Below are 27,702 nucleotides of genomic sequence, written 5' to 3'. Positions count from 1 at the left end.
ATTTCTGGTTAAACAAACAGTCTCAAACACGTACGAATAGCTCGCCTGAGCAAGCAGGGAGACAGGATTACAATTGAACTGCAGGGGGCAAGCGAATGCTCAGGCGCACTATATGCATGTGCATGAGATCGTTTAAATGTACATGTTTTAGGTAGCAGGTTTTTAGCGGAAAAGCATCCGTTTGAAGTAGGGATGTCCGATATTGGTTTTCAATATATATATATTTGTTTTTACATTTCTATACCCTTTATTTACCTAGGAAAAGCAAGTAAGAACAAATTCTGATTTTATTTATTGTCAAAAGTATGCATAATGTTGTGTTAATTCCACAACAAGAGATATGTAATGTTAATTACCTGAAATTATTCCGTTTTGGGGGGGGGGGGGGGGGGGGGGAGAAACCCTGCATACCGTAATTCCTCTAATAGTAACCCCGGCTTGTATTTGTTTCAACTGTAGCGGGTACCAGGCTTGTATTAGGAGGAGGCCTGTATAAGAGGGAGGCCTATATTTCAAATTTTCAAACGGATCATAATGAATATCAACATTTTGTGTCAGTTTGAACCCAGTAAAATGTACTGGGTTCATTTATTGAAACAAAGTACTGTATGAAATAGTAAACAGTGCAATTACAGGTAGTCACTGGTCATTTCAACGTTTTCAAAGTGAAATCAAGTAACTAGCTCAGTATGCAGCTCAGTATATTAGTAACCCGGCTTGTATTAGGAGGCCGGCTTATAATTGCTTAGCTCAAGAGCGCACCCGGCCATTAATAGAGACCCGGCTTGTATTTGAGACCCGGTTACTATTAGAGGAATTACGGTATATCGGTATCGGTTGAAATCGGTATCGGAAATTAAGAGTTGGACAATATCGGTATAGGTAAAAAAGCCAATATCGAGCATCCCTAGTTTGAAGTATTGAGTATGACTGGATAAAGGAGACATGCATTATACTGCTAAATGTAAACAGATGCTTTGATGTAGTTGTGCCGTTAAAACGTAGATCTCCAGTAACTGTTTTTTTTGGATTCCATGTTCACTGTGGAGGCACGAGGGGGAAAAAAAAGATCTTCATGAATTCAAGGCAAATTGATATACAAATTATAATGTTTGGGGTAAGTGCTCCTTTAACCTCTTTAGCCCGAGCAGTCAGTCAGCGGACCGCAAATTACATCACGCCTTAAATCCATCTCTACAGACTGTATGAACTAATGTATTTTTTTTATGTAGCCACGAGAAAAGACCCTAACCCTGTCAAAACAGCAGTCAGTGTATATTTTCAGCAATACGTTTGTTTACCAATAGGTTTAAGTGTTTAGTGAAATATGAGTATTGGAAATGTATTTGGAAACAGGCGAATATAGTAAAAAAAAAAAAAAAAAAAAATGCCGCCATTTTGTTTGTAGTCATATGTGACCCGCCACAGTCTAGGTCGGATTGTGCAGTCAATGAACATTCCTCACAAAAGACGAAAACGATGCGCGATTCAGAAATAGGTCAAAATAGACCTATTGGCATTTTTTTTGTGCTTTGAAATGTTCTCCATCAGTTTCCTTATTTGCAGAATTTAATACGACTTGTAAATGTGTTAATTATTGTTAGATTGTCCAACAGTATGTATTCTGATGCACTGGAAATAACTACATTGCCTCGGAGGCTCGGACGGTGTGGCCAAATACTCCGGGAGACACGCAGATATTACAGCTAATTTCCATTCCGAGACAACGGACTCAATAGGCTACTTTGTTGGCGATGTGAAACATTAATATCTTTGGAACAGTTTGTGTTCAATTTTATCTGAATCAGGGATACAACTATACAAGCCTGACTGGCAGCAGTGCCCAATATATATTAAGTCCAGCATGTGCTCCTCAGACTGAATGGCTCATAACGTCTCTCCCTCAAGTAGCCAAACGTTACATTATGAAAACTGGGTAGTTGATTTAACTTAAAGGGGAACTATTTTACTATTTCTTTCACTATTTGGGCACTTTTACACAATTCCTGTGAGTCTATGGAACACCTCTGTAATATATATATTTTTTTTATTCATCGTTTTGTATTTCTAATCAAGTCCTCAAAAACAGCATTTTTCTAACTCAAGATCTCGAGCCGTTTTGAGCTGATGTGGACTGGGGTGCAGGTGCTGGTGCCTGAGGAGCCACATTAACATGCAGCAGTGACTATATGACATCACATATAGGCACATTTTCAAACGACTCAGTTCAGTGAGGGTGAATATTGTGAGAGGAGAATTGGAAGAATGCGCCAATATGAGAATTTTGAGACATAGATCATATTAATATAAGTTCACATAGCTAGGAAACAATGCTAAACACTCAAAAAGGCAATTTATAAGATAGTTCCCCTTTAACTGAAATATTCAAAAATCATTAAGTGTGCTATAAGCGTAAATGTGTGTGTGAGGCATGACGCATTTACTGGTAAGGGTAGGTGCGGAAAAGTGACCATTATCTCAGCGTAGGAAGCTCAGATCGATTCACGCTTGGTTTAAAATTGTTCAGGAGACTCATGTTTTTAGAGACATGATCATAATCATGTTTTTTGTACAACGGCAGCCTTGCCATGCCTTTCGGTGTGTGCAGTAGACAATAGATGCTGCTGGTCTATTGGTGTCACAGCCATTAGACTAGTGCTTCCCAATCCTCTCATCGAAGCACCCCAGCCGTTCCATGCATTTGTTAAATTCCACCACCAGCACACCCGATTCAACTTAAGTCCTTTATTAGTTGAATCAGGTGTGCTGGTGGTGGAATTTGACAAATACATGGAACGGCTGGGGTGCCTCGAGGAGAGGTTTGGGAACCACTGCATTAGACTAACAAAGGCAAGTCACTTTAACACATTCGGGGCCAACCACGTATATATACGTGTTTCGGATCCAACGCTTGAGGGCCAACCACGTACGTGGTAAGGTTGTTTTGGCTTTTATTCCATTGTAATAACCTACTCAATGTCACAGAGCGGCACTGCAGATTTACCCTACTCTTGGAATTCGGAAAAGTGCATTACCGGCCAGATCCTCGTAGGGGCGCTGTCTCGATAATGCAGTGTTCCCTGTTATGGACAGTTTTATAAAAAAAAAATTATCATGAATGGACTTTTCGGTTAGCCTAAAGCTATGCGTGTAGCCGATCGCCTGGAATAATTTTTGAGACGCTGAATTCAGTATTCAGTAAAGGAATATAGCATCAGCCAATGGACATATGGATCTACCAGATGGCGATCGATAACTGGGAAATCCTTTTTTTCTTCTTTTGACATGTTTTGGCCTTAAATAGTTTCAAAATAGTCATTTCTGAAAATAAGTTAAAAAAGTTAAAATGTTATGAGTTTTGGAAAATAGCTCTTTATTTGTTTATCATAAAAAAGTGTTTTCTATACAGATATCGACATCGGCCAGAAGAGCAATATTAATATCGGTTATTGGTATCGGCCACAATTCACATCGGTGCATCACTAATGGTGGACCATGATACCGACAATATGCATTTTGAGTTTTAGCTCTAGCTTGTTTATAGCCGAAACGCCATTCGATTTAACGTTATTAGCTTAGCGCCTTGTAACTCGCCTTCCAGGAAATACCCCAGAACATTCTGCTATAACGTTCATATTCACGAGGCTATAAAATGGGAACGTATTGATGATTTTTTTTTTATTTAAGGCATATTGAAGGGACTGTTTATAGTGTCAATTGACAATGACAATGGAGGGATAGCAATAATATAAAGTATAGATTTAGCTCTACAAACAGCCTCATGCACAATGAAAGGTTGTTATGATAAACTGGCCAAAAGAGTGAGATTAGACTGATCCCAATGGCCCAGAATGTGTTAAGGGGTTAAATGGGGAGGGGAGGGGGGTTACAACTAGGCTGCAGTAAAAAACTTAAAACCAGATTCTCAAACATAAACATAAAGACGGACAACACGCTCATCACAGAAAAGCTGGATGTAGCCAATTACTTAAATAGTTTCTTCACAAACATAGCCACAACACTGGTAAACAAACTACCCTCCCACTCAGGGCATTATGGGGTAGAACACATAGTAGCATACTACAAGAACCTAGGGGTCCACAAAGACGACTTCAAACTGGAAATGGTAACAACAGATTAGGTACTCAAAAAACTGAGCGCCCTCCAACCCAACAAGGCCACTGGCCATGACAACATCCCCTCCAAATTCCTCAGAGACTCAGCAGCCGCCATCACCCCAGTCATCACACATAATAAACCTCTCCATAAAACAGGGACACGTCCCCAAGGACTTCAAAATTGCGAGAGTGACCCCTCTGCACAAAAAAGGCAGTAAATTAGACCCAGGCAACTACCGCCCTGTTTCTATCCTTACCTCCATCTCGAAAGTCATGGAACATTTTTTATACGAACAGGTCAAAAAATACCTTGCGGAAAAAATCGAATCTACGAATTCCAATCTGGCTTCAGAACATCCCACTCCACTGACACATGCCTTCTCTATTTAAACGACCACATCAAACAAGAGGTGGACACGCTGGCAAATACTGCGGCATGGTCATGCTGGACCTACAAAAGGCCTTCAACACTGTCAATCACACCATTCTGATTGGCAATTGGTTTTGATAGTCTATCAGTGAGCTGGATGCAATCCTACCTGGAGGGGAGAGAGCAGATGGTGGAGGTAAACGGTACCCTATCCCCCCCCCCTCACAGTAAGCTGTGGTGTTCCACAAGGAAGCATACTAGGTCCGCTACTGTTCCTAATTTATACAAATGACATGTCGTCAGCTTGTGACTGCAACTTGTTCCTGTTTGCGGACGACTCAGCCCTGCTGGTCTCTGACAAGAACAAGTTACAGGTTGAAAAAACCCTCAGCTCAGAACTAGGCAAAATCTGCATATGGCTCGCTGATAAACTATCATTACACATGGGCAAAACAGAGTCCATTCTCTTCGGTTCAAATAACAAACTCAGCAAGACCGACGGCTTCTCAGTTACAGTGGGTGACAATATTGTCACAAGGAAAGAAGATATTACCTACCTGGGTTCCATCCTAGAGGCAAATCTTTCCTGTGACAAAATGGCATCCAATGTAATAAAAAAAGTCAACCAACGAACTCGATTCTTGTACCGGATCTCCTCACTGGTAAACAAGAATACCCTGAAGACTCTAGCAGGAGCACTCATTCAAGGGTACTACGACTATGCTTGCACCTCATGGTACCAAAGCACCTCAAAGGCGCTAAAAACAAAATTACAAACATCTCAAAACAAACTGGTCAGACTACTGCTTGACCTTACTCCTAGAACCCACCTCACCCCTGCCCACTTTGACAACCTAGGATGGCTTAGAGTAGACGACAGAGTACAGCAACTTGCAATGGGCCTGGTCTACAAGATACACTACACGACCAAGGTATCCATGTACATGTCAAAATACTTCCCAAAGGTCAGTGAATACCACGATCACAACACCAGAGGGAGCTCCACAAATCATGTTAAACCCAGATTCGGCTCAAACAAGGGACTAAACACGTTTCGCAATTATGCCACATCAATGTGGAACGCCCTACCCAAAGCTGTAAAGGAATGTGAATCACTACCCACTTTCAAAAACTCAAAACACCTAAGGGAGACTGCAACTCGAAACTGGCCCCTGTAAATGTCCGAACACAAGCCCCTCCAATGTACAGTAAATTACCAAGTATGGTCTTGTCAATAATCCAATGTACAGTTTTGTTTGTACAGTTGTACAGTGTCCCCCACCCACCCCTTATTAAGTAATAGTCTATTATGTATAGTGTATCGTGCGGCAACCGTTCTACAGTGACCAGCATTACCAACGTTTCATCGTACCGAGCTAGTGTGCTTATCCAGGCTGGGCGGCCTAACCTTGTGCCGCCATCCGAGGAGCCCTAGACGAGAACCGTGTGGATATGTACACTGGATAACCTACACCGACGAATGCAGAGCCCTTTTCGGCTGGATTATATTGCTTTGGTCCTGTGGCTGCTGGAGCAGAGAATCGTCTACCCCCACTACCGTGTGGGATTTACCCTGTGAGGAGCCCCGTCGAGCCCGCCTCTAGGACTCTGAGGCTGGCTAGCTTTCATCCATGCTGCAGTGCATACCGGAGAATAGCTGTTGCTTTGTCTACGGACCAAGGGATTATTGCACCGTCTGCTGTACCTGGAGTCTCTTTATTCCTTGTTGATCCAGACTTTTGCTACCGACAAATCCTCTCCCCTGCTGGCTTACAACCGGAGGGAACCCCCCTAGTATCTCCAGCTGACCTACGAGTGTACCTTATATAATTCTTATGCTACAGGTGGTATTAATTATCCCCTTCGTAATATGCTCATGGACTTACGCTCTTGACCTATTCATGCACATTCTTCGCCTTACAAGCGCGCCTCTAATTCTCAATACTGTAAGATAATATTGATGCTCTTCTAATAAATATTCCAAACAGGACTTTCTTTGTTAAGCCGTGTTATTGTGTGGGTGTTCATCACATATACATGTGTACTGTATGGCCAGTAGTAATGTACATAACTCAGTAGTGGTTTAATGATACCATACTTATTCAATACAGTCAGGGAATTGTACCCCTCAGTTACAAGTATAATAGCACTGATTTCTGGGTAGAATAGTCTATTATGCATAGGTAAGATAATGGCAGTTCTTTTAAGGCCCCATTGCTCTCAAATAGGAATTGTGTTAGTGTCATGGTTCATAAAACAGATTGAAAAGTATCCGCCCGATTTGTACAAGTGATGGCTTATTTAGAAGGTATCAACCTGTATTTTCATATAATGTAAAAAAAAAGATTTAAGATGCCTCTAAAGGACCAATGGTCTGTGCTGGGTCACATATGAGGAGATGAGACAGAGTTTTCGAATGGCATTAGAATTAAAAAAAACGACACTACCAAGCTCAAGCCAGCTCCCAATCATACGATTTGTGGAATAACCTTATTTGTTGGGATTATCTACCACAAACTAGGCATTATCTAGGCATAAATTAGAACGTTTAGCAAAAATCTGCATTGCAATCTGATGAAAAATGGCAGAGCAATTTCCATTATAAAAAGTAACTGTACTTACAGTAGATTTCATTCACGGTTTGTGGATCACGCCTGGTGATACTAAATCCAGATTGAACTCTGCCATTGGAAAGAGGAGATTTGGCCCGATCCATAGATGTCCGATATTCTATAATAATATTTCAAATTGCATGGTCCGGATGGCAGAATTCAGTACTGTATCTACAAAACATTAATAATCTTTATTAATTTGCTTAGATTTTTGTACACGTGATCTCAAGAAGGTGCTGAACGAGCTCAGTGGCAGTTTTTCATTTTTAGCATGACGTTATTCACCATCAAAGATAAGAATCATTAAAAAAGAATTATATTCTCCTTTGGTTCATTACAATTTACTCAAGCCTAGTAATACATTCCCCGAGATCCATAGATGTCCCTAGATACCAAGAGCATGCTAATGGACCTTGTAGAAGTGGAGCAATCTTCCAATTACTTCTTATGTATTTTTAGGCAGATTTTCAGAAAATAGGGCTAGTAGTCTAGATGGAACCATAGGTCCACCTGCATAGAGTGGATTTTTTCTCACCACCTTGAAGTGTCTATTTTAAGATTCTGCCAGGTAACAGGTTGAAATAATGTCCCATGGGGTTTATTTTTAACCCTTTATTACACCTATCCTGAACCAAAACCTAAAAAATAAGAAAACTTTAAGTTAACAACTGTGGCAACCCCAAGCCACCACTGGGCTTGGTGATTGAAGGACGCTACGTAGCGACCCAATGGCTGGGCGCTACCCATATTTGGGCGTCCGGTTACGGACGCACCCGTCACTAGCATGCCATCAAGATCGATTAGCAAATCACAGCGCGGTGCGCCTGTTGAGGGGGAACTTGGAGAATAATTAATATAAAGTCAGAGAGAGTGAGAAGTGTGAAACGTTTGTTTGTTTATTAGAAAATAAAGAGTATCATTTTGGCAACTGCAACCTGTCCGTTTATCGTTTATTCTGCCACCCCTACACCTGGAATTGCCACAGTGGTGGAGATGCGGGCAATATCTAACTGGCAATAAGGGGAGCAGAATAAACAAATTAAGAAGCCTGTGGAGAAGAAGCATGGACGCGCTGGTGCAGCAGCTGGTACAAGCGAATCTGGAGCAACAGGCCCGATATGAGGAGGCCATACAAGAACAGAGGAAACAAGACGATCCAAGCGGAGCTCCATCGGATGGCCTCTAACAGGCAGGAGGAAGGACGCGCAGAGACACGGCCTAACCCCGGTCGGTTCATCCCCAAGCTGACGGAGCATGAGGACATAGAAGCCCATCTCCTAGCGTTTGAGCGCACCGCCAACTGAGAGGGCTGGCCAGAGGATAACTGGGGGGGGGGGGGGGGGGACTGCTGTCGGGTAATGCGCAAAAGGCCTACCAGGAACTGCCACCGGAGCAAGCCGAGAACTACACCCGGCTAAAACAGGAGATTTTGAGCCGCTATGGCCATAGTCTACAGTCTCAGCGTTTCCATGACTGGGCGTATGATCCGCAGGCCTCCCCACGCTCAGATTCACGACTTAGCCGAGCCTGGTTAATAACAGACCCCACAGGGCCCACTGTCTTGGAATGAATCGTTATGGACCGCTTCGTTAGAGCCCTCCCTTATGACACGAAGAAACAGGCGAGTCAGGCGGACCCCCGCTCCGTGGAGCAGCTAGTGAACATTGAGGAGGCTCACCAAGTTACACGGGAGCTACTCAAAGGGGGGCGAGGGGAAAAGCCGGAGAGACAGAACGAGGAGGGGTCCCGACGAGCCCAGCCCAAGGGGCCGGGTAGAGAACGCAGGTGATCCCGAACTACCCCAAAGAAGGCCACTGTTTGACCGGGACCAAAGACTCTTCTATGACTGTGGCAAGCCAGGGCATCTCCTGTGGGCCTGTCCAGGCAGGGATGTGTCCATGCCATCTGCGGCAGCTTCAGACCCCCGCGGTAAAACATGTAATTATGGCAGCCTGTTGGGCCCACAAGAAAACATCAGAGACACTTTTACCAGTGCGAGTCAACGACAAAGACCCGTAGCGCTCCTGGACTCAGGTAGGGTCATAACGCTGGTTCAGCCCCATTTGGCACACTGCGACGCCGATGCTCCGCAAGTGTCCGTGTCCTGTGTTGACTGAGACACAAAATTGTATCCCACAGCGCAGATCACCCTGACAACCACCAAGGGTGTGTGCTCGATGACGGCCGGCGTGATACCCAACCTGCCTTTAGCGCTGCTGATTGGACGAGACTGCCCCCTATATCAGCAGCTGTGCTCAGCGGTCATCTCCCCACGCACCACCCTCTACGGGTAAACCAAGGAAAAGGAAAGGACTACGCCAGTCGAAGGTGTGTGCCCTGAATGTGACGGGGAGCGAGACTGATACTGCGTCAGATATGGGTGAAGACGCGCTGGAGCCCCAAGCGGACCCCGAAACGGATAGCGGCGAGGAGGACCCCTTTGCGGAGTTCCCCAAGGCGGACAAGGTGGGAAGGGACCTGGCGGGTGAGTTCGGAACGGCCCAGCTGGAGGACCCAAACCTAACGCAAGCCCATGCGCATGTCAAGACCGTGGATGGAAATCCAGTGGAGGGGGTGAGTAACCCGTCATATCCTCACTTTGCGATAATAAGACAACTGCTATACCATGTCGTAAAAAGAAATGAGGTTAAGAACTCTTGCTGGTGCCAAAATTCTTCATCCCCACTGTACTCCAGCTGGCGCATTCCCATATCCTTGGAGCGCACCTGGGCGTGGACAAAACCATGGAACGCATAAAGGAGCGTTTCGATTGGCCGGGCATGAAGAGAGCGGTAGAGGACTACTGTAGGAGCTGCCCAGAGTGTCGACGCGCAGCGCCAAAGGTACCCTATAAAAATCCTCTAATTCCATTACCCATCATTGAGACACCGTTTAAGAATTGCCCTTGGCGTTGTTGGCCCACTAGTCAAATCATCCCGAGGCCACCAGTATATACTGGTAATCATAGACTATGCAACACGTTACCCTGAAGCCATCCCATTACGTACGGTGAGTGACAGACAAAATTGTAGCACGAGAGCCATTTCATTTGTTTAGTCGAGTGGGGATTGCCGATTCCATTCTCACTGATCAGGGCTTGTGCTTTATGTCGCGAGTCATAAAGGAAATATGTAAACTCATGAAAGTGGAACAGTTGAGAACCTCCATATACAATCCACAGACGGATGGGTTGTGCGAACATTTTAACAAAACGCTAAAAAGCATGCTGAGAAAAGTGATGGGAAGAATTGGGATCAGTTGTTGCCTTTTCTGATGTTCTGTGCGTGAGGTCCCACAGGCTTCCACTGGCTTCTCGCCGTAGCTGCTCTACGCACGTAAGCCGCGGGGTCTCCTGGACATCGCAAAAGGGAGGAACAGCCGTCGGCCCACCTGTCTCTCATAGAGCATGTGCAGGTGATGAGTCGGAATGAAAGCGCTCTGGCCGGTGGTAAGAGAACATATGCAACAGGCCCAAGACGCACAGAAGCGCATTTATGTGGGGCTGCTGATGTGGCAAGGCGCTCGCCACTAACGCAGGAGACGCTGGGTTCGAGCCCAGCTCTCGGCGTTGCTACCGTCTGGCCGGTCGTTCATACTAACACAATTGGCAAGTGTTAAGAGGGTGGGAAAGCCGGTGGGTGGGGATTGGACGTTGTGGACAGCGACTCCTACAGGTCGGTTTGGTGACGCCGGTGCGGCGGAAGCAGGAAGTAGCGGGGGCAGCGTGAGCCTCCCACGTGTTACTCTCACCACTGAGTGTTTGAGCTCTCTAGCCCGGGAGACAAGGTAAAACTGAAGCCCTATCGTATCCTAGAGGCTAAAAGAGAAGAGAAGTACGGGTCATGCTGGAGATGGGAGTGATTGAAGTGTCTCATAGCGGGTGGTCTAGTCCTATTGTTTTAGTGCCGAAGCCCGACTCAACAACCAGGTTCTGCAATGATTTCAGGGAGCTTAATGACATTTCAAAGTTTGACGCATATCCCATGCCTAGAGTGGATGAGCTCATTGATAGACTGGGCCAGGCTCATCACAACACTAGATTTAACGAAAGGCTATTGGCAAGTTCCTCTGTCCCCAGCCCGCAGACGGGCTGTTTCATTACAAAGTCCTCACGTTTGGCCTGCATGGGGCGCCATCTACGTTCCAGAGGCTGATGGACAGAGTGCTACGACCCATCGAGACTATGCAGCCGCATATCTCGACGACATAATCATACATTCGTCAGATTGGGACTCCCACCTCCAAAAGGTGAGAGCGATGTTAGGTGCACTCGGGGAGGCGGGTCTCACCGCCAACCCAAAAAAAATCCATGGGATTAGAAGAGGCAGAGTACCTGGAATTCACAATAGGCTGGGGCACTGTAAAACCGCAGAAGAGGAAAATTGATGCGATCAGGGAGTGGCCTCGCCCTTTAACGAAGAAGCAGGTCAGAACATTCCATGGGCTAGCGAGCTATTATAGGAGGTTTATCCCCAACTTTGCTGCTCCCCTTATAGATTCGACCCAGGCGCGGCGGCCGTTCACCGTGAAGTGGACACCGGAGGCGGAGGCAGCGTTTTGAGGACCTCAAAATGGCACTCTGTTCGGGACCGGTGCTGGTCTCCCTGAACTTCGACAAGGAGATGACTGTACAAACTGATGCATCAGAGGCGGGCCTGGGGGCGGTCCTCTCCCAGCAGCTGGAGGGTGAGGAACATCCAATTTTATACGTGAGCAGGAAGCTACTACCACACAAGCGCAACTATTCTGTGGTGGAGCGCGAAGGTCTGGCAATTAAATGGGCACTGGAGACGCTCCGTTATTATTTGCTAGGGAGACGCTTTATGCTAGTGACAGATCACGCTCGTCTGGATGGCCAAGGCAAAGGGAACCAATGCCAGGGTGACTCGATGGTTTCTTGAATTGCAGTCATAACTTTTCTGTCATCCACAGGTCCGGGGTGGCTCATGGCAATGCAGACGCTCTCTCCAGGAAGGATGCCTGTTGGGTGTCGGACGCTCTTCCCTGACGGTCGGAGCTGGGGGGGGGGGTACTGTGGCAACCCCAAGCCACCACTGGGATTGGTGATTGAAGGACGCTACGTAGCGACCCAATGGCTGGGCGCTACACATATTTGGGCGTCCGCTTCCGGACGCACATGTCACTAACAGGCCATCAAGATCGATTAGCAAATCACGGCGCGGTGCGCCTGTTGAGGGGGAACTGAGCCCAAGAGCACCCTCTCACTCTCTCGTAGCAGTGGAAGGAGACAGGCCGCGGAGCGGAGACGCCGCCCAGCAGACGGAATAAGACAGAATAATTAATATAAAGTCAGAGAGAGTGAGAAGTGAGAAACGTTCGTTTGTTAGAAAATAAAGAGTATAATTTTGGGAACTGCAACCTGTCCGTTTGTCTTTTATTCTGCCACCTACACCTGGAATTTCCACACAACATATAGACAAATTAAAACATTTTCCCAAACAAGTTTGACCCAAGGAATTCAGTACAATTGTTATTTTTAAGATTCAAACACATATTGGTTAAATCAGGACAGAAAAAGCAAAGAAACGCTGAACAAACGTATATCACATGTCTACTAAAATGTAGTGCATTGGACGAGATCGATTTAGGTTAATATTGGAAATAATATTGTAATAAAGATAGTCTCCATGCCGTTATGCCCCAAATATTGTAGCTTTGTGTCTCCATGCCGTTATGCCCCAAATATTGTAGCTTTGTGTCTCCATGCCGTTATGCCCTAAATATTGTAGATTTTGTGTAAACATGGCCAAAAGTGGAAGACGAATGTGAAAAGACTAATTTGTTCTACATAGACAAATTAACACATTTTTACAATTTGAAATCCAGTAAAATATGTTTTGTTAAGGTTCAAACAAAGTATTATTACAGTACATCTTCTCTGTTGGCACAACATTCAAACCTAAACTACTAATCATCATCATGATCATCATCGCCAAAGTCTGTCTCTCCAATCTCCATCTCTTCCTCCTCATCACTTGTATTCTCCATCCTCCTCATCCACGTTACGTTTTGCATAATCTGCCTCCTTATTAAGAGCTTCTTGCTCTTCTGACTCCGCTTTCTGGGCCAGTACCACAACAAGAGAAGGAGGGAGGATGGGTCCAACCGTCCAGACAGGCTCCAACACCCCCTCATCCATCATCTTCTCCCAGCCCATATCCTGATCATAGGGGTTGGGCCTCTCAAATATTGGCTGGTCTGCTCTTTTGTAGCAGGCAACTCTGAAGTTGACTCGCTGTACATGTGGGATGAGACAGACCTTGGGAGGAGGCAGGCGTTCAATGTCTACTTTGGATCTAGATATGCCCATCAACCTCCAAGAACTCATGCGTTACCCCCTCTCGCCTCATGCACTTGGCTCTCCCGATGGCTTTTTTGCCAAGACAAACAATGATGATCCTCCTCTACCAGCATGACCAACCTCTCCATATACTGATGATCCTCCTCTACCATGTCAGCATGACCAACCTCTATAATATATACTGATGATCCTCCTCCACCATGTCAGCATGACCAACCTCTCTACTGGCGATTCTCCTCTACCAGCATGACCAACCTCTCCATATACTGATGATCCTCCTCTACCATGTCAGCATGACCAACCTTTATATATAGGGATGCACCGAATATTCTGCCACCGAAAATTATCGGCAGAAAATGGTTAAAAATGAATTTTCGGCCGAAAGGAAAATAGGGATGTCCGATATTATCGGCCTACCGATATCGGCATTAAAATGTGATATCGGAAAATATCGGTATCGGTTAAAAAAAAATATATATATATATATATACATTTCTATAACCTTTATTTACACAGGCAAGCAAGTAAGAACAAATTCTGATTTTATTTATTGTCAAAAGTATGCATAATGTTGTGTTAATTCCACAACAAGAGATATGTAATGTTAATTACCTGAAATTATTGCATTTATTGGGGGGGAAACCCTGCATATATCGGTATCGGTTGATATCGGTATCGGAAATTAAGAGTTGGACAATATCGGTATATCGGTAAAAAAAAGCCAATATCGAGCATCCCTAGTTCTAGCACGGAAAATATATCACCGAATGTCAAACAGGGTTACGTAACGTTCGTAACCTAAAGTGTTGTGATGATGTAATCAAAAACGCGGCTACAGACTTTGCGCAACGTATAACGTGAGCAGCTCTTCCTGCGTTCGTTCATAACCAACTCCTCTTGGGAGTCGCGCTGTTTCTATGTAAACTCAGTCTTTAACATGCTTTATATCCTCGCAGTTAGTTTCTATGTAAAATGAGTCTTTAACATGCTTTATATCCTCGTCATTACTATATGCCCGTCGCGGTTAAAACTTTTTAAACTAACAACGCTTCCGGTCCGCTTTCACTCGTAAACTACGTCATCCCCCGCTAAAGGGTCACGGGAGATGTAGTAAATACAGCAGTCCTTCCATAATTCCATGAATTATTCAATTCAATTAGAAACTTTATTAGTCCCGCAAGGGGAAATTTAAGGCATGATATCACAAACAGCTGCATTCCTATACATTCAAGACAGAACAGGACAAAACAGGGACAAGAGACATACATGACACTTCAAAGCATAAAAGACATGACATTGCCAGAATGGGATCCCTACATTGTTGATCCGTCAGACCAATAAATAAATACATAGATTTTATGATAGTAGCCACTACAGTAACATAATCAAGTCTGCTATAAGCTATTATCCCTCTTGTGTGTATGTCTTTATGCAGTTTTAAAGCACCTTGGCTTTGTTCTGAATGCAATTTGTTGTAGTTATCCTACAGAGAAAAGAAAATGCACTTGACTTTAATGCACATTTTGTTGTATGCAAAGAGAAAATGTTTAAATTGTACAATCTTTCGGCAGTCAGTCTGGAATTAATGTATGCATTCAAAAGTGCTAAATAAATGTTTTATGGGCCAATAATAGTAATTAATAATATTATTTAAGTAAAGTTGCCATAATCATGTCTTTTGCCATAATCGGGTAGCTGAAAAAAAAAGAAACATTATACATTTATTATTAATCATTTTCGGCCTTTCGGCATTCGGCCAACTGTTTCCTATTTTCGGTATCGGTTTCGGCCAAGAATTTCCCATTCGGTGCATCCCTACTGATGATCCTCCTCTACCATGTCAGTATGACCAACCTCTATATACTGATGATCCTCGTCTACCATGTCAGCATGACCAACCTCTCCATATACTGATGATCCTCCTCTACCATGTCAGCATGACCAACATCTCCAGATACCTGGACCACGGCACTGGCACCTTGACCACGGCACTGCAAGCTAATACATGTGTCCAAACTGGCTGAGTCTCTGGAATCCCGAGTACTGCAGTACTCTGCTGGGATACAATTGACTTTTCTGGGGATGACTGCCAGCGCTTTCAAAGGAAAGAGACAGGTGAATCCGTTGAATAATCTGCAGAAGAACCCTAGATTCCAGAAGGCTTTTAGTCAGCTTGGTGCATTGTCGCTGGTAACAGATGAGCTCCAACAGGAGATGGAGTCCTTCACATGCATTATGGATGGCCGTGGTTGGATGAAGCAGGGCTGTACGTTAACTTTTTTTGCACATAGCACTGGTGCTACAGAGGTTGATAGTTTTGTAGCACAGGCCAAAATCTTGTAGCACAAGTATAAAACGTGTTATATTTTTAACAGTCACAAATGTGCCTATTGCATTTGTGTTATTTAGTTGCAGTGCCATGTTTGGCTGTTATTTTCATGCTGACAAGTTGACGTCACACAGCCAGACACGTTACGTGTAAGGAATTATGGGATTTGGTGTTGGGTGTATGGACTCTACTAGGGGTGGGAATCACCAGTTTCATCACGATATATAGATTCTTTGAACAACAATACGATATTTGCTGATATATGCCACGATATGATACAGGTGCCTGCAATCGATATGAGACATCATAACATAAGCCCATTTAACAATCAGTAACATTTAGATCAACTCAAAAAAAGGCAACAGAAATATCATTTGACATTTTTATTTTTGACCTCTTCCAGACTTTAAGGAAAAACAATCTATTGTTTTTTTAATACACATAGACCTCCTGTTCACTGTAAAGTGCCATGTTTTGATATATTGAGCTTTAAACTTTAAGTTAAATGTTTTGGAACTCACAACACGCAACCGTTTTATGTTGCATGATCATGAATACATTTATTATGTATTGTATTTTTTATGTTTAAATATCTGTCCACCCTCAGTACATTTACTATCAATATAATATACTCGTCTGACTTCATCTGATCTTTCCAAACGCGCACACACACAGAGAAGGGAGAATTGATGCTGTGTGAGCCAAGATGCTGCAGAAAATGATGGGTGCTGATAAAGTCCTGGATGCAAACTCCAAAGTAGACATTGAACGCCTGCCTCCCCCCAAAGTTTGTCTCATCTCACATGTACAGCAAGTGAACTTCAGAGTCGCCTGCTACAAAAGAGCAGAACAGCCAAAGCCAATATTCAAGAGGCCCAAAGCCTATGATCAAAGTATGGACTGGGAAAAACAATAGATGAGGAGGTGTTAGAACCTGTCTGGACGGTTGGACCCATCCCCCGTCCTTCTCTTGTTGAGGTACTGGCCCAGAAAGTGGAGTCAGAAGAGCAAGAAGCTCTTGATAAGGAGGCAGATTACGCAAAAAATAACATGGAGGATGGAGAGTACAAGTGTGATGAGGCAGAGGAAGAGATGGAGATCGAAGAGATAAACTTTGACAATTGTTTTAGTGCTGATGATGATGATTAGTAGTTTAGGGCACAAAATACAAATATAAAAAAAGACTTGAATGTTGTGTCAACAAGAAGATATCCAGTCCATGATATCCAGTGCATATGAAAACTACTACAGTAAATATAGTTTGAACCTTAACAATAAATAAATCACTGATCAAAATTGCATGGGAAAGTGTTAATTTGTCTAGGAGACAATTACAATATTATTTCCAATATTAACCTAAATCGATCTCGCCCAATGCACTACATTTTAGTAAAAAGGGAAAATCAAGATGTGATATACGTTTAAAAATAACTGAATTCCTTGAGTCAAACTTGTTTGGGAAAATGTTTTAATTTGTCTCTATATGTTATTAACTTCAAAAGTTATGCCGTTTTCTTTTTCAGGTTTTGGTTCAGGATAGGTGTAATAAAGGGTTAAAAATAAACCCCATGGGACATTATTCCAACCTGTTAAAACAGGTGGTGAAAAACAAAAATGCACCCTATGCAGGTGGACCTATGTTTCCATATTCTAGAGTAGACTATAGGGCTTAACACTTGAGTGCCAGCGACGAGATTTAACGTTAGTTCATGCCGACCGTTGAGTGCCAGCGACGATAAATCGTTTTTTTATATTAGCGATTTGAATTCATATTTCATCAATCTAGTCTCACGTTAGTGCTGCAAACTCTGAGCTCCATTGGGAAAATACAGTGCCCTATCGTCTCTCCCTGTTGTACTGCACCCCATTGGATTAGACTGAAACACATGGTTCCAGCTTCCTCATTTTACTTCTCAGACAAGTCACCCGAGAGGATCGGATTCATTGCCGAGCCCCAAAACAGCGTGGAATACATATTTCCAGTACCCAGCGTTGGATCAATAAACACGATCGATATTTGGAATGGCGATCAGGAATTGGAATAATCTTTTTAGAGAACATCTGATCCGAGGTAAGGAATCTATTTTACCAGTCTTAGGATAATCAGAACTTTTTTCACAGAGATATCAACGTGTGCCCTATGTGTGCGTGTGCTGATCAGGAAATGAGAGAATCGATTTTTCAGCTCGCTTCTATAGCGTGCATAAGTACACATATACTATCGATAATCTACCGTTTATTTGAAAACGATCATAAATAGGCCGAAAAATGACAATGTTTGTGTATTCCAGAATATTACAGTAAAGGGCCATTATCACAGAATCTTTATATTTTCCTGAAACTTAAAACAAGCGTTTTTCAAAATGGTATAAAACGGAAATGAACAGATTAAAAAACAATCCGTTCGACAATGTTGACTGCAAACAAGTCATTGATAAGCGACGGCCAGATTAGACGCATAGCCATAATTTAAGACATAGAGCTCTCATATTTGCAAACGCATAAACTATCATTGAAGTGGACGCTGGCATACGGAGCCTTTTAGCGCTCCGCATGGCTGGCACTAGTGTTAAGAGTAGGGTTGGGCACAGAGAACCGGAAGTAACATATTTGCATTTCGATTCTTAAAAAAAATTAAATAATAATAATATTTGTTAAAATACCCTAGTTACAGTTCAGCAACCAAATTAAACTGTATCAAGTCAACTGACAATGAAAAAAAATTAAAGATTAAAAAAAATATATATATCTCCTGCGAAATAAGCCGTGACCTGTTTTGAACTGCACCTCAAAGAATCGGAATCGAGAATAGTTTAGAACAGGAATCGAAATGGAGAATCGGAATCGTTCAAATCCAAACGATGCCCAACCCTACTGAAGAAGTTAAAAAGGTCTCCACTCAAAAACATGGGGGGGGGTCATCTGTACTTCCTCAAAATCTAAGGTGTGTAATGAAACTTATCCTGAGAATCTATCCTGGTCACCATTGCCCAGCTGACTACACTGTGATCCAGGAAATGCTAACTGCCAACATGAAACTAATAAGTTCATACCGGTGTATCTAGTGATCTATGCACGAAATCAATTATTTCCTTCAGCGAATCTCAGTTATAAAAAAAGTGTTAGCAATAAGAAGTGATGCGTTTTGGCTAAACAAACCTTTCACGAATCCTTGATGGAAAAAGAAAAATGTAACCTGCTTGGGGGAAGATGCGAGGGGGGTGGGCAATATCAAGGAGGGTAAGGGTGTAGAGACGCTGCCAAGACATTTGTCGTTTATTGAACATTTTTGGTGGAAAGACCAGACCGTCACCAAACTATTTGTTATTCAAAACACAATTTTCACTCAAGTGTTGTTAAAAACACACGTGATCTTAAAGTTACAGACACAGCAAAGACCCAGTGACCAATGAAAATAAAGGCACCTTCCAGGTGACCCATAAGTGACTGTTGTGATTGGAGGATCAAGAAAAGAGGGCAGGGGGGTTTGAGATGAGTCATGTCCCAGATGAGGTAGTTTGGTCAAGTGAGTGAGGTGAGGTGAACCAACAGTAGACGTTTAGTACAGTGAAGTTGTATAATCCACAAGACGACGAAACGGTGCCACCACCTTACAACTTACCACAAGGCCAGTGGCCAACTGGGGAGGGGAGAGAGAAGCCCAAGTAAGAACACTAGCTACACGGTTTGACTCCTGAACAAGATCACTTGAAATGTTATTCCGGACAAACTTAAAGAAGTCAAACAGAGGGCAAGGTCATTTGGAGGCTGTGAGTGGTGAGACTAACCTTGAGGTCGACCCTCAGAGGGGTGTTTGGTTTAATGAAGGATTTGATGACGTAGCTCCGTCCCAGAGAAACCGGAGTCATCAGCAGCTGGTTCTTCTGCACAGTCTGGAGGAAGGATTTCATGTTGGGCCTGATTACCTACACAAAGAAATACAGACGGATGGTTAATCTTTCATCACTTTGGCAGTATTAGTTATTTGGCCAATATATATATATATATATTTTTTTTTTTTACTCCCAACATCTTCCATAAAATGCACCCATATTTCCATCTTAAACAAACTGCAATCCAGTCTATATTTTCCATTTAAGAATTCAGTACTTTTTCCAGATCTTAATTTCTTGACTGGATTTCAAAACTTTGTCAGAATGAATATGCCGAGAGACGGCAATATAACCATCAATGGGTGTGCAATCTCAATGAGACTTCTGGTTAAATGAAAGGATGAATAGAAATAAGACCCCATCACTCCACAGCTGAATATTATTAAAGAGCAAACATCAGAAGATGTCACATTTACAGTGGGTTAACTATGACAAACACTATGGAGCCCTATGTATCGAGAGGCAAACACTGTGCAGCCCTGTGTAGAGTCAAACTTATTTGAGTTTGCGATTCTTCGACTTTGTGACCTGAAAACCAGTTTCCAGACCTGCACTTTTTGCAACATTGATCTTACGCTCTGGGTTTTTTTGGGGGGAGACATCCTCTTTCTCGGGGTTCCCTCTGGAGCTTCCGCTGCGCTGCGCTTGCCCCTCTGGGAGGACCTGCGGAGACGGACAGGTTGCCTTAAAACCAGGAACACCACAACACTTCACACAAGGTTTTTACCTTTCCAGTCAGAAGGAAACTAGGGCTTGAGCATAGCGGAATAGTTGGCCAGCAGTAAAAGAAACCCACCTGAGACTTGACTCTTTCTCATGGCTACCTATGGACAGAAATGCATAGAAAATGCATAAGTGCATTTAACATGAGATGAAATCCATTAAATACTGGTGTATATATATAATAGTACCGGTACATCAATCACTGGAGCTACAGTACACAAATACTGTTCAGCGAGAGCCGAGAATGACGCAATGGAGTCAAAAGTAGAGATTCCCTAGTACCTGATGATCCACTGTCTCGTGTGCAAACCTTTTCCTGGCTGGTGCGGGCCATAGTGTTCTGGGTCTTGGCGCGGGTCACACGGCCAGCAGGAGCTTCTACGCTCTGCTTTATCATCTTATTTTTCGGGGATAAAATCATGAAACCATTTCAGCCAATCATAAACAAAAAGACAATAAAACCATGTAATTTGTAAAATAGGAAATTCTTCCACGCAATAAAAAAAAAATATAATTTAACATCCATACCTCTGGAGAAGACTCAGGTTCTTCAGTCTCAGGTTCTTCAGTCTCAGCCTCCGCAGGCGCCTCCAAGAACACCCTGTAGTAAACAAATAGCACAACAATTTCCCCAGTGAAATTCCATCGACTTTTCTCATGAAATATTGTACAAATGGCAGACAAGTCTCCATTAGTGCTCAAAAAGGTTTTGTGGAGACACCTTTGTTGGAACACGTTACTTGGGTTGTTGCGCCGTCAAAGGGAATTGGTCTATATGCAGCCAAACCTAACATTACTGCCTGAAAAAACGAGATTCAAATTCTTTGAGCATTATGTAATTTTCCATAACTTTTCCAAGTCCGGGAAATAACCGCTTTAAAAAATCCTTGACTATTCCCGGTTTTCCATGACAATATGAACCCAACAAGTTGAGATTTTGATTAAAATAAAACAATACAGAGATGTGCAGAATGGAACATTGCCAGTCGCCTTCCTGACTAAGGACGCTTGCATCCAAATGAGTAGAATATAAAGTACATGGTCTAACTAAAACTAAAGCTAAACTGACTGTATGTGCTCGTCAGTCAGACGAGTGCTGGTGACGTTAGGCTACACATTTTTCGGCTTCTTCTCGACTAACAAAAGGGGCGCTTATTTTTTGGCTACTGAGCTGCTTCTCATGTCACCATACATTATGTGGGGTGTTATTTCAGAACTCATCTAGCCCACAGCTACTTCTATATATTGTGTCATCCAATTGAACGGACTTAGGATACAAAACTCACTGCTTGTATGTCACAGCCTTCATCTGAAAGCTGTTCAAAGAACAGCATAAAACATGTTTAAAAGTTTGTCATCATTAAAAATAGCTCTGGTGTTCCACGTCACTAATTATTTCTGAATATGATCTTTCAACTCAAGAGCATAAAATGTGCAACAGAGAGCCATATGAAATCCGCATTCACGGAATCGCATAATTGACCAATAAAGATGGAATAAACTGTCAAACGTGGAATATTGCAGAATTTGTCCTAATCTGGACTGAAATTCCATTTTTGGGAGAAGATGAAACGTTTGGTGCAAAGCAAACATGACCGGGAACACTACAGCATGTTACACACAACACGCAGCAGTGTCCAAGCGTCTGGATGCTTCGGTGTCAATTGCACTGTGTTGTGCATTACGAGGGAACTAAACCCATATTGAGCTGGAATTAAACCTATACGAATACAACCTCTCCTCATTCTTCCTGACATTACTGCATGAGTCACTGATCGCTACAATTAGGGCTGACCTTCGAAGCTTTTTTTGGCAATCGAAGCTTCGGGGCCGAGCTTCGATTTTAATTCGAAGCTTCGATTTTTTTTTTTTTTTTTTTTTTATATTTTTTTATCTTATGTTGTGGGACTTGTACAGCACTTTCGTAAACTTTGTTGTTTTTAAATGTGCTCTATAAATAAAGTGGGTTGGATTAATTAATTAAGTAGCCCCTTTCGTGACTGTGACGCATCCAACAAGGTTTCACTCGGCTGTGTGATTTAATTCAAGGTGGATCGCTGTTGTCGTTTGAACAACTTCAGATTTCATGGGAACTACCAATCCCCCAAATCAAGAAAGTTTAAGATGAATGAAGTAAGATTTTGATTTGAAATATGGCCTGTGTAGACTAAACTATGCACAGAATTATGTCAGTCTACAAGGTCCGGATTCTACATGGTCCGGCAATGTAGACTCCACTACAGACCAATTATCAGTGAATGTTCATGCATTTTTAAGAAGGGCAACTTCCACAAAAAAACAAAGAACTCACCAAAACATCTCAGTAGCACCTTATCTAAATGTTATATTTCATATATAGAGATTCATATTTATTTATGTATTGCATGCATTTCTACATTTTATTTCCTATTTTGTTTATTCATCCCAGTATCTTTCTTTCTTATGTGTGGAATTCTACAAGGCGCGCGCACACACACACACACACTTACATTTAGTCATTTAGCTGACGCTTTTATCCAAAGCGACTTACAAGTTCTGTACGACAAGACAGCAAGAAGGGTACAACTCTATCAGCTGAGTAACAATGTTCATCAAAGTGTTGCGTGTTACAGTGTAGGTTAGTTTATTAGGACAAGTGCATGACAGTAAGGTTAGTCACGGTTAGATTTTTTATTTTTTTTTATCATTTCAGATAACGGTTGAAGAAGTGAGTCTTTAGTCGACGGCGAAAGATTGGACGGGATTCGGCTGTCCTAACTGGGATGGGTAGTTCACACACACAAATCTAAGTAAAAAAAAAATGAAAAAAAAAATATATATATATATATATATATATTTTTTTACTTCGGTTTTTTTTTTTAATGTTTGAAGCTTGTGCCATCGAACGAAGCTTCGAAGCTTCGAAGTATTTAAGACAGCCCTAGCTACAATACGTTCATTACCACCGATTGGACAAGTATTGTTATGCACCTGCTGAGAGAGAATGTTTTTTCACTGAAGACGCAAACTGTTCTGTTCTCAACCATAATTTTCTTTGGACAATAAACCTTACAAACTACATCAGCTGCAGCCTGGACATTAAACTGTCAACATCCACAACTTATTTTATTACCAGAGTAATATAAAAACACTAGTAGGTGCATCGTGGCGCATTGTTCATTTATTAGTTAATGACAAGCGGCCACTATAGCTTCTCCAACTAACGTTATTTAAATTGTTCCCGTTAATAATAATTAACATAAGTAGCATGGTAATAATACGTAGGTCATTGATAAATGAATGTATTGCTACATTAATGGTGTACAAATGATACACCAGTAGAACTTCTGTACTACTTCTACTGTAGAAGTCATGTTATTTCCTCATTGTCCTTGCTGTGTCGCCTGCAGTCACCTCAAAAAATAGGATCGAGGCGTTTTTTGCCAGGCGAACCACATAATGCGCTGAGTCGCGGCACGGCCGACCCGGGTTAAATTCACGGACCCGTCGTTATTTGCCGAATGTCTTCCCCCCACTCTGTCTCCCGTTCCTCCTCGCTCTCTCTACTGGACTGCCCAGTAGTAAAAAGCGATAAACGCTAAAAAATAAATCTTAAAATAAAATCGGTCGCCTGACAAATCGCCCGCCGTGTGCGGACCACTATAGAGGGTGGGAAAGCCGGTGGGTGGGGATTGGACGTTGTGGACAGAGACTCCTACAGGTCGGTTGGGTGACGCCTGTACAGCAGAAACAGGAAGTATCGGGGGCAGCGTGAGCCTCCCACTCGTTACTCCTCGCCACTGAGAGTTCGAGCTGTCTGGTGAAAAGATGCGACAGGCTGCCTCCTCGTGTACCGGAGGGGACACATGATGCAAGGCTTCTATCCTCACTACAGCCGACCAGTGGGAGGCATAGTCTAGCAACGTTCAAGACAGGGGAGGGAAGAATTTGAATCACGAAATTGGGATGGGAGAAATTTCTTTGAAAAATGAGAAGTGGATCCAAAAAAAAAAACATACCGTGGACTGGACCCGCAAAAACGCATGCAAAGATCATTCTCCAAAAGCCATGTAAGGAACACTGAAAAACACTGCTTCCAAAAACACACCAGATCTCTAACAATGATCCCTGGTGATCACAATAGATACAGCTAGAGGGCAAGGCTAATCACTGACACTATTGTGATTAAATAGCTATGCAACGTTACAGTACTATAGATGAAAATGATAGCTTCTTCTGGTGCACCCATCTATTTGTTTAATGCAAATGATTGTCAGTAAACACTGTCTAACTCCTTTATAATCTAAAGGTGCCTAAATTATGCATTACTATATTTCATCACAATAGAATAGATATAGCTAGGCAACCGAGTACTGACATTGTGGTAATGTGAGTAGTAGCTAGCTGTATCTATTGTTTAACTTGAAGTGTATTTTTATTTTGTGTACATTTTTATTTCGTCACAATATTATTTTGAAACAGTGTAAAATTGAACTGTATTTAGTTGCAGCACTTAAAAACACTGTTATCCTATTAAATTGTGGACATTTATTCATCCCCACTTATTAGACACCATTTCTGATGGTAAAATGAGCATAAAAAGCAAAATACAGAATTCTGAAATATAAAAAACAGAAAAAACTGAATTTGGGAAAAAAATTTATGGATTTCATATGGCTCTAGCAACAGACCACTTAACACTTTGATTGCCTAAGGCTAAATTCATGATATACCATAGGTTGCCAGCTCTATTTGTCTATGGATAAGTACCCCTTCTTTGCAGGGCTATAACTTTTTAAATTCTATTGCTAAATTGCCATTATTATGGCCCATTCAAAGTCCTATATGTATTGTTCATTGTGTAGCAATTCACATATTCATAGTAAAATATGGTCTAATGTATAAGTATGTTTTCATCTCTTTCTGCAGCTTTCTCCAGAACGTGATCTATAGCCCCAAATGCATTATATTGATGATGAAATACAGTTTGATGGCAATCGGCGCGATATAAAAAATTTCAATTGGACGTACTTCTAGAAGTTTCTACGTATCATCTGATGTTGACCGGATGGGCGGGGGATCGTTTATAATTCCGTGGGCAGCGTTATATCATTCATCTAGTGTGGGTCATATGTTCATCAGAGCAGTTTATATCGAACACGTTCAAAAATAACGCTGAGTCTTACCGTATCTTCCTCGCGCCGTTGGACGATCAGCGTGGTGTAGACCGTTTTCGATTATTGGATGTTTATCCTGATGAACCATTTCCAGGTTGTATACTACTATATAAGTCCAAATAACGTTGTTTATTGAGTTAGGGCGAGCGATTGATCATCCAGTGTGTTGAGATGGAGTCCGGCTACCGATCGCGAGTGCCCGGAGCACATAGGATGAGCACTTCCTGTTTGGCGAGCCCCTCCCTCTTGGCCGATCTGCCACCAGATGGCGCTCTCGAACCGTTAAACAGTTGATGGGAGCTCACCAGTACATCTCAGGGCTCCGGAAAGAAAATATGATTTCGATCACAGATTTTTGAAATATTGATATCAAAGACGAGTTACGGCGTCCTCGGCAACTTTAGCATGGCGGGGAAGGACGCCTAAAAGCGTCTTCTGGCAGTTAAAGTGTTAAGATAACATTGTGGAGCATGCAATGCATGTAATCAAAACAACCAAGTTACATCAAAAGCCAAGCTACTTTTTCCTCCCAGCTATGGTGATTTGCTTCCCAACTCTGGGAGAAGTGCCGCACTGCTTGGAGGTGTACAACCTAGTATATGTTGTGTGTGTGTGTGTGTGTGTGTGTGTATATATATATATATAATATATGATTTTGAAACTTTTGTCCCGCAGCTAAGTAGTGTTCTATGATGACCAGGTTACTTTCCACAGAGACCTATCCACCTCTCAATTCATAACATGATTAAGTGCATCTTAGAAAACAAAGACGACTTTCTATTAAATGTTACATCACTCACTGCTCTTCCTCCTCCTCCACGGCTTCCCCATCAGTGTCTGTGCAACAAGCATCTTCTGCAACAGAAAGAGCAAATCAAGCTCCGATGGAGAAAAAAAAACATCCAAATATAGACCGATGCATTGCATATTTGAGCAGCCAGAGCTTGCTTAAAATATGTAAATAAAGTACTAATTAACCAGGTACATTATAGTACAGTATGTTATAGCCTTCAGATAAGAAAATGTAACTGAACTTTTAATGTTTTCAGAAAACCTTTGAGTTCCCCTACCGGGGAATAAATCCAAGACATTCGCATGGGAAGCAAATGCCTTTACCTCAAGACTACAGATTAGACACTTTTCCCAATAGCCTCGTCCAAACCTTATATCTTAACCATAACCGTTAAAACAAACCATAATCATAGTACGAAACATTATATTACTTATGGCTATAACATAATGTACATTTTAAAAATTATTTATTAGTACCGGTACTTTACTCTTACTTTACTATAGTACTATGTAGGGGTGGGAATAACCAGTTTCACCACGATACGATATTTGCTAGGGATGGGTACCGTTCACATTTGAACCAATACAGTACCGGACCGGTACCTGTGAATCGATACCGGTACCCAACGGTACCATTTTTCTGTATTTTAGTCTCTAAATTTTTTATCTACCTACCTCAGTTGTAAAAAAAATAATCCAAACTTCAAATTACCACACTTTTTACCGTTTTCGGCTTGCCATTGCCCCGGCTGCTTTGTTGTTGAATCAAGTCAAATCCTAGGTAAGCGTATATTGTGCGTGTGAACGTTGACATGGGATTTTTTTTATTAAATAATTCTTTTTACAGTACCGAAATCTGGCACAGACGGATCTCACGTGAGGTACTCTGTAGTACCAACGTGATTCGGTAGGTACCTTTAAAAGTACCTAATTCGGTACCCATCCCTAATATTTGCCGATATCAAAGTCTGCCACGATACGATTCAATTCAGGTGCCTGCGATCAATATGAGACGATATTATATGCCCATTTAACACAAGTAATATTTAGATAAACTCAAAAAAGGCTACGGGAATATCATGAATTTTTTTTGAGCTCTCCCAGACATTTACTTATGGCAAAAAAACTTTGAGTAAGATTGTTGGAACTCACAACATGCTACCTAAAACCCCTTCCTCTCGCAAACCGTTCCTACAATTGTTTTATGTTGCATGATCATGAACACATTTATTATGTATTGTTTTTTTTTTTTTTTTTTTTTAGCATCTGTCCATCCTCAGTAAATTTACTATCAATATAATATACGCCTGACTTCATCTGGTCTTTCCAAACGCACACAGGGAGAATGCCCCTCGCCCACCCCATTCATGGACCTCTGCTGTTCTCT

General features: G+C 42.4%; 1 protein-coding gene across 4 annotated transcripts in view; it reads right to left on the bottom strand.

Moving 5' to 3' along the window:
* Positions 1–27,702, bottom strand: part of incenp (inner centromere protein) — a 67,165-nt gene that overhangs the window by 27,689 nt on the left and 11,774 nt on the right. For 3 of the 4 annotated variants that reach the window (XM_084334541.1, XM_084334540.1, XM_084334542.1), the window contains exons 5-11: positions 26,324–26,378; positions 20,896–20,968; positions 20,650–20,764; positions 20,441–20,468; positions 20,220–20,307; positions 19,540–19,677; positions 19,374–19,391 (exon numbers count right to left, since the gene is read on the bottom strand). In XM_084334541.1, the coding sequence (XP_084190667.1) occupies positions 19,374–19,391; positions 19,540–19,677; positions 20,220–20,307; positions 20,441–20,468; positions 20,650–20,764; positions 20,896–20,968; positions 26,324–26,378 (515 nt within the window). The remainder of the gene's footprint in view (positions 1–19,373; positions 19,392–19,539; positions 19,678–20,219; positions 20,308–20,440; positions 20,469–20,649; positions 20,765–20,895; positions 20,969–26,323; positions 26,379–27,702) is intronic. The other variant, XM_084334543.1, reaches the window with a different exon arrangement.

This window comes from Notolepis coatsorum, assembly GCF_963971535.1.
Source record: "Notolepis coatsorum genome assembly, chromosome: 18".
Taxonomy (NCBI): Eukaryota; Metazoa; Chordata; class Actinopteri; order Aulopiformes; family Paralepididae; genus Notolepis; species Notolepis coatsorum.
The sequence above is the reverse complement of the archived record's forward strand: the minus strand, read 5'-3'. Positions and strand labels throughout refer to the sequence as shown.